This window comes from Rhinoraja longicauda, chromosome 29 (assembly GCF_053455715.1).
Source record: "Rhinoraja longicauda isolate Sanriku21f chromosome 29, sRhiLon1.1, whole genome shotgun sequence".
Taxonomy (NCBI): domain Eukaryota; kingdom Metazoa; phylum Chordata; class Chondrichthyes; order Rajiformes; family Arhynchobatidae; genus Rhinoraja; species Rhinoraja longicauda.
In genome coordinates this window covers 12849497-12864577 of record NC_135981.1, presented here as the reverse complement: position 1 = coordinate 12864577, position 15081 = coordinate 12849497, and the positions used below count along the sequence as shown (strand labels likewise).

General features: G+C 46.9%; 1 protein-coding gene across 1 annotated transcript in view; it reads right to left on the bottom strand.

Moving 5' to 3' along the window:
- Positions 1 to 6888: 6888 nt before the first annotated feature.
- The window catches only part of LOC144607842 (1-phosphatidylinositol 4,5-bisphosphate phosphodiesterase delta-3-like), a 44217-nt gene continuing 36024 nt past the window's right edge, over positions 6889 to 15081 (bottom strand). The window contains exons 13-15 of the mRNA XM_078424970.1: positions 14018 to 14153; positions 12260 to 12409; positions 6889 to 10672 (exon numbers count right to left, since the gene is read on the bottom strand). Of these exons, the coding sequence (XP_078281096.1) occupies positions 10584 to 10672; positions 12260 to 12409; positions 14018 to 14153 (375 nt within the window). The 3' untranslated portion in view covers positions 6889 to 10583. The remainder of the gene's footprint in view (positions 10673 to 12259; positions 12410 to 14017; positions 14154 to 15081) is intronic.

Sequence of the window (15081 nt, the reverse complement as noted above, 5' to 3'; positions counted from 1 at the left end):
CAATACACTGTGCATCCCAATTATAGAAAAGATTTCACACCATCCATAAAATCACATCTTTTCAGCTTTTTAAACTGAATTATCAACATGGCAGAGTCATAAAGTATTTCCTGTGGGACATTTTCAAGTTACCTGGTAATTTGCAAGTCACTGGCCTACAAGCATACTGAATGCAGTTATGAGTAGCCATGGACTTGTAATAGAGTTAAAAAAATATCCAAAAATTGCCACTGAACTGAAAAATCAAATTCAGTTTTTAAATTCTGTAACTTTGCTATCGGGTTGCTGTACAAGACCGAGTCGTTTGGTTTAGACTTTTTGGTTTACAGATACAGTGCGGAAACAGGCCCTGCAGCCCACCGAATCCGTGACGACCAGCGATCCCCGCACACTAACACTATCCTACACACATTACGGACAATTCACGTTTTTTATCGAAGCCAATTAACTTACAAAACTGTACGTACTTGGAGTGTGGGAGGAAACCGGAGCACCCGGAGAAAATCCGCGTGGTTAAGGGGAGAACGTACGAACTCCGTACAGACAAGCACCCATAGTCAGGATCGAACCCGGGTCTCTGGCGCTGGAAGGCAGCAACTCTACTGCTGCACCACCGTGCCTAGAAGATTTAAGGTTCATATCCCACTGTTGAAAGGTCCTTCTGTCAGCAGAACTGTTACAAGAAGGGCTGTATCAGCTCAGGTGGATTTAAAACTTCCATTGTGCTACATCACCCAGTGATGTGGCTAGTGTTAATCTTTCATTGTTTTTTGGAAGCTGACTGTGGGGGATATTTGATTAAATTAACGTGTTTCCTACTCCCCGGGGGCCTCCACTAGCGACTGTGTCGACCCGCACCGCTCCACCGCCCAGCAACATGGGTGACGTTTCGGGTCGAGACCCTTCAGACTAATTCTAAATTTCTGCATTTCCATTCCATTGATGGTCTCAACAGGAGCTGCATGGGTCTCCTACTAGAACACCCTTGTTCGAACCATGGTGGAATCAGGAGACTGTTGTTCAGAGGATAATCTTTGCTCCACAATAGCTACCTGATCCAATATCCGAGCAGGAACATGGAAAGTGCAGTTAACGGCCAGCATATGTGTCTTGCAAGTTTGCGTACCCATGACCAAAGTGTACATTATTAGAGCCACAAAATATATTAATTTCTCAGACGATCTGGCCATTAAGTAGAGTCCATAATGTTTTGTGTGCAATCAATTACCACCGGTGTGAAGGGGAAACCAGCATAACATACAACCAGGCAGCTTGCAGCCCAGTGGTATGAACATTGACTTCTCCAACTTTAGATAGTTCCTCTGTCCCTCTCTTCCCCTCCCCCTTCCCAGATCTCCCTCTATCTTCCTGTCTCCACCTATATCCTTCCTTTGTCCCACACCCCTGACATCAGTCTGAACAAGGGTCTCGACCCGAAACGTCGCTCATTCCTTCTCTCCTGAGATGCTGCCTGACCTGCTGAGTTACTCCAGCATTTTGTGAATAAATACCTTCGATTTGTACCAGCATCTGCAGTTATTTTCTTATATAACATACAACCATATCTCCACACTGCCAACTGTTCTCCATCTGAACACAGAGGGATACATTCCCCAGCGTCAAATGGAGAGCTTCTGTCGCCTTTCTCAAACAACGGTATACTGGTGAGTGACAGACATTACTAATGCTTGCAACTCCTCTATTAAAAATGTTAAGAGTCATCATGGCCTTCAATGCCACAGACAGAGAGCACAGCACTTTGGCTTCAGTTCTGCTAATGGCAGATATGTGACCACCTCCTTGGAGAAATGCACTGCCGGTAGTCATTTGTTCCTCAGGAAAGTCAGCAACATTCTGTTAGAACCTTTCACCCTCCTCTTGCCCCTTCTGACTGTCTGAAGAAGGGTCTCGACCCGAAACGTCACCCATTTCACCTCTACAGAGATGCTGCCTGTCTCGCTGAATTGCTCCAGCATTTTGTGTCTACGGTTTAAACCTGCATCTGCTGTTCCTACACATTCTCTTGGAGATGCTCTCTTCGAGACACTCTGGAGAAACCCTCAGCTCCAAAGTACATTGAGTACCTTTAAGCACAAGGACAACAGCAAATGAGTAATTAGTTTCAGTCATCACAATTGTAGTTTACTTCAACATTGTGGGTGTAGACAAGACTCTGTCAAATGACATGTTTGCAATGGAACACAATCTCAACTGGCATGAACATCTGCATATCAAACATTTTTGTTAGAAATCCTACACCCAAAACAGCCGCCTTTCACAACTATATTGAGAGATGGCTCTGCAGACAAAGCTATGTATTGACTCTTTTATCCACATCTCAGACTGCAGACTGGGTCGTGTTTATATTAATTGGGGGCTACTGCTATCCCATGAAAGATGCCCATGCCTAGCAATTCCGAACACACACACACCTGATCCCCCCTCCCCCCCCCCCCCCCCCAGACAGAGATCTGCCCCACAGATATGAAGGTCTATTAGAGCCCTAATTAAATTACAATTATTTTTCTCAATCGGAATGACTCACCAGTAAACACATTGCCAACGAAAATATGACCCATTTTGCTTATCCTCTGTTTTGTGTAGCATGCCAATCTTCTGTCCATGCCAATATGTTCCCACGTTCACCAGGGGCTTTTATTTTCCACAATAACCTATGGCGCAGCACCGAATCAAATGCCTTTTGGAAACCTAAACTGTAACCATAATGAAGACAGAATCCAGGATAAGGTGAATGATACCTTCAGGAGGTTATTATTACAATGGTACAAACTCTGGACAGGTGGGCTAAATTATTTGATCATTATCTGCCAGATTTTCTGTTGAAGGGAACAAGGCCACTGCATCTTCCAATTAAATCTTAGTTTGAACCTTAATAATAATCGCTCTATTCTATCATTTAAGTACAATTAATATAATTGTACTTAAATACATTTGTATTTAACTAACACATTATCTTGCAAGTCAGGCAGTGCCAGTGAGTCATCCAGTTTAATCATAGCTTAGTTGACTTTAGCTCCATTTCCTGAGAGGTTAGGGGGAGCCCCCCAGATATAGGAGAGAGAAGTGAGAGGGATTTCCCCAGACACAGGAGAGAGGGGTTAGGTGTTGCTCACCAAGTAAAGGAGTGAGTGACATGGGGGATCTCTCCAAACACAGGTAGGGAGGGGTTAGACAGAGTTCTCCCGATACAGGAGAGAGTCAATGTTCCAGATCATAAAGAGAGGGATCATAAGGAGCACCGTCTCTGCTGGAGAGAGAGAGAGAGTTGGAGGAAGCTCTGCAGAGAGGGATTAGAATGAATTCCCAGAAGCAGGAGAAAGGATTAGAGGGAGCTCCCCGGACAGAGGAGAGAGAGGTTAGAAGGATTCCACAGATACAGGAGTGAAGGGTAATGGGGATCTCTCCATGGTTGGAAGAGAGAGGTTAGAGGAAGCTCCCCAGGTATACAAATCAATCTCCAGTTCAAACCGGGCACGGGCAGCTTTTTGCAGGAGTGATTTCTAGATTTTGTGGTCTGCTGTATTTGTGCTGAAAAATTGCATTATTTTGTCCTTTTGAACAGCTTTGGATGCATGCTTGATTCCCCACCAGGGAAGAGTTTCTCCTCATTGAACTAATAACTCACTTTCACTCTTTCTCCTTAGCCCCCAACCCATCAGATTCTCCTCTGTCTCCAGAGTGAAGGGTTTATCATCTTGTATCTACCTTGTTGTCTGGGTATTATGCTGGTAAATCTGACAAAATATTTCCTGGCACTGTAACAAATCTAAAGGCTAAACTTATGATTGCTTCTGCGAGACAGACCAACACAAGTGTCACTGTGCTGGTCCATTCATGTGGCGAAAACAGTCTCTTCCACTGACTGTTCAATCAATCTCTAAAGGTTGACCACCAAGTAGTCCATCGACTTCACAATTGAACAATTAAGATTAATTCACAACATGTTTCTGTGCTTCAGAACAAAATTCAGTATCCAAAAGTCAGTCTGAGATAGAACTATAAGTAAGCCACTGAATCCCTCTTGCCTGCTCCAGTTTTCAGTGAGGTTACCCCTGATATTTTACCTTAACACCGCTTCTCTGCACTAATAACATATTCCTAGTTCCCTTAATATCCAAGCCTCTCTACTGTACCTCTGCCTTGAATATTCTCAGTGACCGAGTCTGCATAGCATTCTTGTGTAGGGAATTCCCCAGATTCACCACCTCCAGGGTGATGAGAGGTCTTCTGATTTCTCTTCTTATTTTGAGACTGACCCTAGTTTCAGATGACCTAGAGAAATTTCATCCCGGAATGTACCCTCACAAACCCATTGTTTCAATAAGATCACCCCTCATAATTCCTCCCAGTTTTTCTTCTCACATAAACATAATATCCTCCCGAATCCCAAAGCCATGCAGATTTGTAGGTATCTTTGCACTAAATGGTGTACCCTTTATCTGTGCACTGTGGACAGCTTTATTGTATTCATGTACAGCTTGATTGTATTCATGTATAGTCTTTGACCGGATAGCATACAAACGAAAGCTTTTCACTGTACTTTGGTACACGTGACAATAACAAACTAAACGAAACAATTGGTCTTTATAAAAATGGCCCTCGTATGTAGCGAGTGGATGCAAAAGTAGAATATAGAACTAGTGTGAAGTGTGATCGATGGTCAGCATGGACTCAGTGGGCTGAAGGGCCTGTTTTAACTAAACTAGACCAAACTTTTTGCTTTAACTCCTAAAAAATTCTCGAGAGCCTTGTGCACACAAAGGTTTAATTTATTAATTATTTAATTTATATTATTATATTATTGGAGTGCCATTGGGCATCTGAGGAAGAGCATTTATTATAATGGTAGGCGATACACATTTGGTGCTTCTGCTCACCATGCATCTTCTTCTCAGATAGTCCCTCGGTGTTAAAGATCAATTGTTTCTGCTGTAGCACCATGCCCCCTGAAATTGATGACAAGGCCAAAGTGGGATTCACAGACTCTGCCAAAGGTGGGGAAGGAGGTCCCTGACATTGAGGTGAGTAACTTGGGTGCAGATGCACTCCTCCCACTGTTCACTCTTGGTTTCTGTCAACTTTCGATGCCTGGGCTTCTCACTGATGTACTGGATACTCCTCCTCCAGTTTTAGTGTTATGGGCCAGGGATGCCCACCAGTCAATGTGGGGAGGTTGCATTTCTCCATAGAGGCTTTGAACACATTCTTCAATCATGTCCTCAGACCAATTTCTTACTATAATGGAACTCGGACCTCCAGATTGCCTGTTTGGTATCAGATGTGGTCTGAGTAATGGAACCAACTCTATGTGTAATTATGGCCTCAATGCTGGGGGTTGTAGGTCTGGAAGGGAACACACATTTGTTTATTTACCCTCCACTGAATTTGAAGGATTTGCATTGACAGCATAGGCCATATCTTTCCAGGGCCTTGAAATGACTGCTGTAGGCAGTCCTGGTCTCAGAAATGTTCAAGAGAATAGGGGATCACTGCTACCTCGTGGACCATGATTATTGTGCCAAGTTTTGGGGTCTTGATCTTCAAACACTCTTTTCCTCAGATATCCAAGGCAGCTTGAAGGTGATAACGAATTTCACCCATGATGTCTGCCTTTGCTGGAAGGCAGCTTCAAATAATTTATATGGATAGCAGCCCTCATTATTCAGGGTTTGTTGTTGGAGGGAATGTTTTAGAGAGAAAGCAGATTGACAGAGAATCATTCATTTATAAATGTTGAATGCAATGTACATTCCTTCGTATGCTTCAGTGAATGAATCGATAACTTGAAGCTGGGTGTCTGAACATGTACAAGGGCATCATCTGTGCACTGCAGATCAATAGGGTGGAGTTCGATTGACCTAGTTTTGTAATTTGCCTGATGCCCGTTCATTGCCTAATGAATAGATGTAGTGAGACCAGGTTCCTGAGGCAAGATTTCAAGTTTAAATCATCGTTTCTAAGAAATGTAAGTGAGCTCTTGGCACCAGCAGAGGGCAGGAGAAAAAGCAGTGAAACTAAATATCACAGATTCAGGACATCTGGAAGCAAACCCACAGAAACTACTGACAGAAAGCTGGACACACAGAATTGACGAAGTATAGAGCTGCCCCTGTATTCGGCACTGATGTCTTTCAGCCATTGTGTGTTTTTAAAGCAGACTAGTGCAGTAAAATAAAATAATCATCCGCATAGCATATTAACGACGGAATTGGTGTAACGTAGGACAGCAATCCATCAGTCTGCTTGTTCCTGGGTTAAGATGAAACTCTTCCATACCAGAGGTGAGGGGTCAGAAACTCTTTAAACTGCACATCTGCAATCAGGAATTTAGAAGGATGAGAGGAGATCGTATCGAAACGTATAAGATTATTAAGGGGTTGGACACGTTAGTGGCAGGAAACATGTTCCCAATGTTGAGGGAGTCCAGAACCAGGGACCACAGTTTACGAATAAGGGGTAGGCCATTTAGAACTGAGATGAGGAAAAACATTTTCAGTCAGAGAGTTGTGAATCTGTGGAATTCTCTGCCTCAGAAGGCAGTGGAGGCCAATTCTCTGAATGCATTCAAGAGAGAGCTAGATAGAGCTCTTAAGGATAGCGGAGTCAGGGGGTATGGGGAGAAGGCAGGAACGGGGTACTGATTGAGAATGATCAGCCATGATCACATTGAATGGCGGTGCTGGCTCGAAGGACCGAATGGCCTCCTCCTGCACCTATTGTCTATTGATCCCCTCACCCCAACCTCACACCTGTTGCACATAAACCCCAACCTGCAATACTTGCTGTGATAAATTGATATGATAAAAGCACTATACAACTATACATCATTGACAGACATCAATTACAAACAAGCCAGAAGTCTTCTTAATGATAATTTATTTTACAAAGACCAATACTGCATTCAAGACTGTCACACAGTCTAACACTACTTGCATTATTTACATTAATATTGCCTTATTTTAATCAGTCAACATTTTACATAATTTCTTCAGTTCTGCCCTTTGATCGTCACCTGTTCCTAACACGCTTCTTTGTGTCTCTCTGTTATGTACCAAGCCATAGTAACCATCCTCTCAAGTGACATTGAATACGTGACCTTTGCACACAGTTTGTCCAGTCCTCTCTTTAGTAGAGTTTCCATAAGATTTGCTGGCCCAGAGCCACTTTACCTGCATCCCCAGCTCCATCAAGTCCCATTGAGACCCCCAACTCCTAAGATAGACGCAAAAGCGTCAGTGGGACAGGCACCCCCAACTCCTGCTCCTTTGTGGTCCAACCAACAGCTCAGCCCAATTGGTCTCAGAAGGCCCACTGACCGGCACAGGGCGGCACGGTAGCGCAGCGGTAGAGTTGCTGCTTTACAGCGAATGCAGCGCCGGAGACTCAGGTTCGATCCTGACTACGGGTGCTGCACTGTAAGGAGTTTGTACGTTCTCCCCGTGACCTGCGTGGGTTTTCTCCGAGATCTTCGGTTTCCTCCCACACTCCAAAGACGTACAGGTATGTAGGTTAATTGGCTGGGTAAATATAAAAATTGTCCCTAGTGGGTGTAGGATAGTGTTAATGTACGGGGATCGCTGGGCGGCACGGACTTGGAGGGCCGAAAAGGCCTGTTTCCGGCTGTATATATATGATATGATATGACCCACTTAAGCCACGGGACAGCTCCCCCTCCAACTGAAGGCCCCATGTTGTTCCCTGGTGTATCTGCTCAGCGTGCCTGGACAGGGTCAGTCGTCTGCATCTGATCCTGTCTAGACCATTCTAAGCCTAAGCACCAGGAAACAAATGGAGAGCATCCCCCGCCCCGACCCACCATGCCTCCTCCACATTCCTAAATAACCTTTACCCAACAATGCCCACCAATTATAGATTTTCTTTTCCAATTGGCCTCCAGCCTCAAAGCTTTGGGGAGAGGGAGTTCCACATTTCTACACCCTTCGGACAAAGAGGAGTTTCCCATTACCACTCAGAATGCCTTGGGTCCATCCAGTCCACTTTGGCCACATTCCTATCAAGACTCGCTACCTCAGCCACATATCCTACCTCAGAACGCTCCAGATTCCATAGGAAATAAATTCTCTGTGCGACTGGCAAAAGGACCAAAGGTAGGATGAGGAAAACATTTCAACGAGTGGCTGTGGTCTGGAATGTACTGCCTAGGGCAGCTGAGTGTAAGAAAATAACTGCAGATGCAAGTATTTATTTCACAAAATGCTGGAGTAACTCAGCAGGTCAGGCAGCATCTCATGAGAGAAGGAATGCCTAGGGCAGCTGAAGTAGATTCAATCGTGGCTATCAAAAATGAATGGGAGATGTACTCGAAAGGAAAGGATTTGTAGGCCTCTGGAGAATGAGCTGGAGAAAGGGACGGACTAGATTGTGCTTAAAGCTTAAACTGGGCCTCCATTTGAGTTATGCTTAAGGTCTAATTCTATTTAATGCAGTAAATCACTTAAGCATATTAAACACAACCATTAAATCAGCCGTGAATTTATTAGCAACTAAAAGCGTAGTTTGTGCCACTGGGCCTTCATTTGTTCTGCCAGGTATCACTATGGTTACGCTTTCCAATGACTGGCCCAGGTGGAGATTTGGCTGAGAGTGGAGGAACAGGTGTCCTTGAGGCCAATGAGATGGTGGACTCCTTGAACAGAGGGATTTCCAAGGTTGAGTCCTAATCACGAGAGGATGGTCACAGTTGCATGTCGCAGTCCACAAAGGTGGATGTAGTGTCTGGTGCTTGTGTTCTGACAAAAGCTTCAGGAAAATAACCATGGTCCTTTGAGGAAATGCCAAAGAGATCTAGGTCTAGTTTTCTTACATTAAGCAGTGAACTGAAACGAGTTGGTGATCTTACAGAGGTGTATAAAATCATGAGGCAATAAATAAGGTGAATGCACAATCTTTTACAAGGACAGCGAAATCAAGAATTAGAGTGTAGGTTTACGGTGAGGGTGGACAAACGTAATAGGAGTCTGAGGAGAAACGTTTTCGCACAGAGAGCAGTGGGTATATGGAGCACGCTGCCAGGGATGTAGTTGAGCCAGGTACAATAACAACACTTAAAATACATTTTGACAGGTGCATCAGTAGGAAAGATTTCGAGGGATATGGGACAAATGCAGATAAATGAGCCTAATTTAGATGGGGTATCTTGGTTGGCATGTAAGAGATGAGCCGAATGGTCCGTTTCCATGCTGTATTACTCTGACTCTATAAAAACTGAATAAGATTCACATCTCCGGAGACTTTGAATAAAATTAGAAATTTTAGAGGAACAAGGCAGGTTATGGACTTGCATGGAAACAGGCCCCATAACCCAATTAATCCATACTGACCAAGATGTCTACCAGAGTTGGCCCATATTCCAGTTTAGTTCAGCACATTTTTTAAACATAGAGACGGTATGATGAATTACAGGGGAAGAGAGAATTGAGAGGTTCCTGGGTGTGGTTGCTTGTTGAATCCCAATCAGTGCTGGAAAGTAATGGCTACGAGATCCGAGATGACACGAAGAGCAGTTCCAGCCAATAGACAACCTGAGACTTTTGGACAGGAAAGGCGCGAGGGCGATCTCCCAGGAGCACTTTAGTGACGCCATTGAGTGAGTGACCAGGTGAAATGAGCAAAGCTGTGTCAGGCTTTTCCGGAGATGGAACAGTTGGACCGAAAGGGTAGGGGTGAGGCTGGAGGCCTACACATGCTGGAAGAGTGGGGATGCAGTGAGGGCAGAGCCACCAGTGCTGGCCCCAATGTAATAGTGGATTCCTTGAAACCTTCCCACGAACCATTCAGATCAGAAGTAGTCCTCACTGAAAATCCCTGCTCTGTGCAGACCTTTCAGTCCCACATCTATCCAGGTAATGGCTTGGCTGCTCGTCCCTGCCTTGGCAAATGTCCCCCAACTCACTGCCGGCCCTAGTGGTCAAACACATCGGAACCTCCCTGCCCACATTGCACCCTGTACATCCCTGCTTATTCCCATCCAGCGATATGGGGGGGGGGGGGGGGCAGGGGTGACAGCTGACTGGAGTTGAGGATCAGGTCTCCGATGGGGAGTTTGTGAGTTGGCCCCCGATGCATTCACATGGGGGTGTGGAACAGTGACTGGGAGGTTCATGGGACCAGTGTTCAGTGGGACTGCGGGGAGCCAGTGGTCACAGCTGGGATCTGACCTGGGATCCAACCTACAAGAGCAACAATGCAGCAGAAGTTCTGATTAGACGTCTGAGGACACGTGGAGCTCCCTGAAATATGGGAGCATGGTTGTATCTTCGGGATAGACGGTGAAATGGCCGGCACTGCTGGTCCAACTTCCAAGCACTGCATTTTGAAAATAGGGAGAGTTTTCAAGGTGTACATCACCCATGCAGACTGAACAAGGTCCACTCACTGCCCTGTCCACAGCATATCTCTGCTTTAAAGCTTCTCCCCACGTTGCCATGTTACAATAACGACTCTTATCACTATATACGTTCGGAGGTACCATCAACTCGATTCCAGTCCCCATTGACAGCCCTGGGCTGCTGCGCTCATTCCAGCTGTCAGCTCGCCCCACACTACACACTCTTAATCCTGACCCGAACGAAGATAGTGGCGGGCGAAAGGGACGCGGAGTCCCTGGCCAGCAGGTGGATGTGGCGGAAGCCTGCAGAGACAGACAGACAGATCTTGCATTAAAGAGCCACCGCCCGGCAGGGGGGGGGGGGGGGGGGGGGGGGCAGCTAGAGTGGGGGACAAGTGTCCGCGGTGCCCAAACAGCGAGTCAACACTTCACCCGTTCCCCCACCCCCCGCCTGCCCATCCCCCCCCTGCCCATCCCCCCCCCGCCCATCCCCCCCCCGCCCATCCCCCCCCCGCCCATCCACCCCCGCCCATCCCCCCCCCGCCCATCCACCCCCCGCCCATCCACCCCCCGCCCATCCACCCCCGCCCATCCACCCCCGCCCATCCACCCCCGCCCATCCACCCCCGCCCATCCACCCCCGCCCATCCACCCCCGCACCCCCGCCCATCCAGCCCCCCCCACTCCAGCCCCCCCCACCCCCGCCCATCCCCCCCCACCCCTCCCCCCCCCCCCCCCCCCTTCAGCCGACAAAAATCAAATGGATGATGTGGAGCTGGGGGGTTGAACATGACACCATGGGGGTGGGCAGGGAAACACAGTCCCGCTAATGTGTAAGAAGGAGCAAACTGCAGATACTGGTTTAAACCAAAGATAGACACAAAGTGCTGGAGTAACTCAGCGGGACAGGCAGCATCTCTGGAGAGAAGGAATGGGCGATGCTTCGGGTCGAGACCCTTCTTCAGACGAGACAGACAAAACTTGCATTCAAGAGCCGCCGGCAGAGGGGGGCAGACGAGTCTGAAGAAGGGTCTCGACCCGAAACGTCACCCATTTATTCTCTCCAGTGATGCTGCCTGTCCCGTGGCGTTACTCCAGCTTTTTGTGTCTGTCTCCAGTCCTGCTAATGATGGGGTGCCGGGGGCAGAGACCTGGGTCCTGGCGATGGTCCTAGCTGGCAGTAAGGGGTTGGGGCAGTGTGAAGGTGGGTGGTGCCACCTGTAGAAGGGGGCAGTCAGGGCCAGGGTGAGGCGGGTTGGAGCGGTGCAGTCTGGTGTAGGGTTGGTGTAGGGTGAGGTTCAGGGTGGGGAATGGGTGGTCGAGGGACGATGTCGGCAGGGTCAGGGTGGGGAATGGGTGGACTCGAGTTCATTCTGCAAGGGGAGGGTGGGTCAAATTCGGCTTCTACTCGCTGGAATTTAGTCGGCTTGTACTCGCTGAAATTTAGAAGATTGAGGGGGGATCTTATAGAAACTTACAAAATTCTTAAGGGGTTGGACAGGCTAGATGCAGGAAGGTTGTTCCCAATGTTGGGGAAGTCCAGAACCAGGGGTCACAGTTTAAGGATAAGGGGGAAGTCTGTTAGGACCGAGATGAGAACGTTTTTTTTCACACAGAGAGTGGTGAATCTGTGGAATTCTCTGCCACAGAAGGTAGTTGAGGCCAGTTCATTGGCTATATTTAAGAGTGTGTTAGATGTGGCCCTTGTGGCTAAAGGGATCAGGGGGTATGGAGAGAAGGCAGGTACAGGATATTGAGTTGGATGATCAGCCATGATCATATTGAATGGCGGTGCGTACAGGCTCGAAGGGCCGAATGGCCTAATCCTGCACCTATTTTCTATGTTTCTATGTTTGAATGTGTCCGCAGGGTCTCTAGAACGTTGCTCACCTTCTTTCACGCTGGTGAAGGGGAGTGTGAACTGCCCGATGAAGTCGTTGCTGGAAGACGAGTCGTAATCTTCGACCAGGAATCGGATCAGCGCCAACTGGGGAACGCTGATGATAAACCGGAGCGACTCATTCCACACTGGGTTAAAACCTGTAACTCCGCAAAGGACAAGGCAATCAGTAACAGCTCCAGTCTCAGGTAAGCGAATAGCAATAGGAATCCCAAATCTGACCTGATCCTGGCTGGTTTTCAACCTCCGTTCCATTGTCATGTGGGGAGAGGTTTAGGCTGAGCCTGTTGAGTCTGGAGAGATGATCTCACAGAAGCACAACACAGTTCTCACATTGCCACAGTGCAAGGATGTTGCTTCCCTTGCTGAGGTGTTCAAAACCAGGGGTCTGATACCCAAATTAAGGGATCAGTCAATCAGGACAGGACTCTGCTATCTTAATACCCGAGGGGGCTGGAGGCTCAGTGGCTGAGAATATTCAAGACGGAGATCAATGGATTTTTAGTTATCAAGAGAAGCTGGGATCTGAGGTTGGTGGTGTGGAGGTAGAAGTTGTTCTTGTTGAATGGAGGGGCAACAGGAAAGGTCTATTACTTTTCCTATTTTCTTATGCCTTTACATGTGAGACAAAACCAGGACCCTCAGCACATTTCACCTTCCCCATAAAGTAAGGGCTTCTAACCACAGCTGGTTCCAAAGCTTGGGGACACCAGATAGTATCTGCTATTCCAGCCAGCCCTCAAGGAGTTAGGATCTTCTGGACCTTCTGCTTTGTTCAATGCTGAACTCTGTCACCATTCTTAGACCAAGACTAAATATGACCCTCACACTGTAGACAATAGACAATAGGTGCAGGAGGAGGCCATTCGGCCCTTCGAGCCAGCACCACCATTCAATGTGATCATGGCTGATCATTCTCAATCAGTACCCCGTTCCTGTCTTCTCCCCATACCCCCTGACTCCGCTATCCTTAGGAGCTCTATCTAGCTCTCTCTTGAATGCATTCAGAGAATTAGCCTCCACTGCCTTCTGAGGCAGAGAATTCCACAGATTCACAACTCTCTGACTGAAAAAGTTTTTCCTCATCTCAGTTCTAAATGGCCTACCCCTTATTCTTAAACTGTGGCCCCTTGTTCTGGACTCCCCCAACATTGGGAACATGTTTCCTGCCTCTAACGTGTCCAACCCCTTAATAATCTTATACGTTTCGATACGATCGCCTCTCATCCTTCTAAATTCCAGTGTATACAAGCCTACAATACATGTAGGCTGGAAAATCCAGCAGATGTGATGGGCAAACTGGAAGAGTTTGTTTACTGAAAGACACCATACTAAGATGCACGGGGTCATTGTGCACTGAAGGGCGGAGGCCATAGGTTTGGCAATTGCACCCCTGCTGGTCATAAACGGCAATGAAAGACTACAGATGAGCCACGCCCTTCTCTCCCATTAGGTGATGACAAACATCCCACAGGATCCCAATGAGCTTATGGAAGTGACCCACTAAATTCTTGCCCAAATTTTCAACTGTGATTCATCAGTTGCTCTAACAAGTTAGTAGAGAACAGGCCAATAGCCCCAACATGTTGTGATCCTCAGACTCTCCCCACTAACACTCACCAGAAAGATCATAGAGTCACAATATAGAGATATACAGCATGGAAACAGGCCCTTCAGACCACCGTCCTTACCAAGTATCAACCAACCATCAGTACAAACCCCACAGTGAACCCACATTATCACCCTACCATTATTTTCAATGTGTTTCGTCTTTTTTGTGGCGTTATCTTCAGGGACTCCATGGACTTCCACACGCACCAGAGGATCCACTATGGAGTTCTTTTTGTCCTTATTCACCTTGGGCAACTGCTGCGCTGTAATAACCTGAATACAAGAGGGTCATCAGTTTGAGTACTTGAGGGTCTGTGATGTGGGGGAGAGAGAGAGAGAGAGATGGAGTAAGAAAGAAAAAAACGAGTAAAGAAAAACGATTTTTACTGTACTTTCCCTTTGGATGAATGATCCCACTTGTTGTAGTGGAGTGAAGGCACTGATTGCAGTGAACGACCCTGTTGCTTGTTCTAGAGTTCCGGGGCAATAGATCTTTGCTGCTGTGTAAGAGTCTCTAGTACAGAGAGTTGCAGTCTCTCAAACAGCAGAATATCTAGTGCTGTGCACCAGCACAGAAACCACTGCAGCAAACTACAGTAGAAACCACAAGCTGTCCTCACTGGGTGCCCTCCTGGCTGCCCATCTTGCACTGGCTACCCACCTTGTCACCCTTGTCAAGGTACCCATTCAATTCTCTCCCAGAGATGGACACAAAATGCTGGAGTAACTCAGCCAGTCGGGCAGCATCTCTGGAGAAAATGGATAGGTGACATTTTGGGTCAGGACCCTTCTTCTATTCCAAATAATCTCACAGCCCCTTGCTAGTATTCTGCCTGTAATCACAGACCATCAAAAATGTCCCTTTTAATTAACTCACTGGGTATACTGATTGAGAGTGATCAGCCATGATCGCATTGAATGGCGGTGCTGGCTCGAAGGGCTGAATGGCCTACTCCTGCACCTATTGTCAATTGTCTATTGTCTATATAGTCGTTGCTGGGGATGCCGGTACTGACTGCCCTGTAACTGAGTCAGTCTCAATCTGTTGCAGCCTGGATCACAGGATTACTAGTGCTGTCAGGACGGTTTGACCCATTGAAAATGTTTTAAAAAATCAGAAATTTGTTTTCAATGTGAGCATGATATCTGACCTTGGGACAGAAATCAACACAAATCAATGTTCAACCTTCTCCAGTTAACT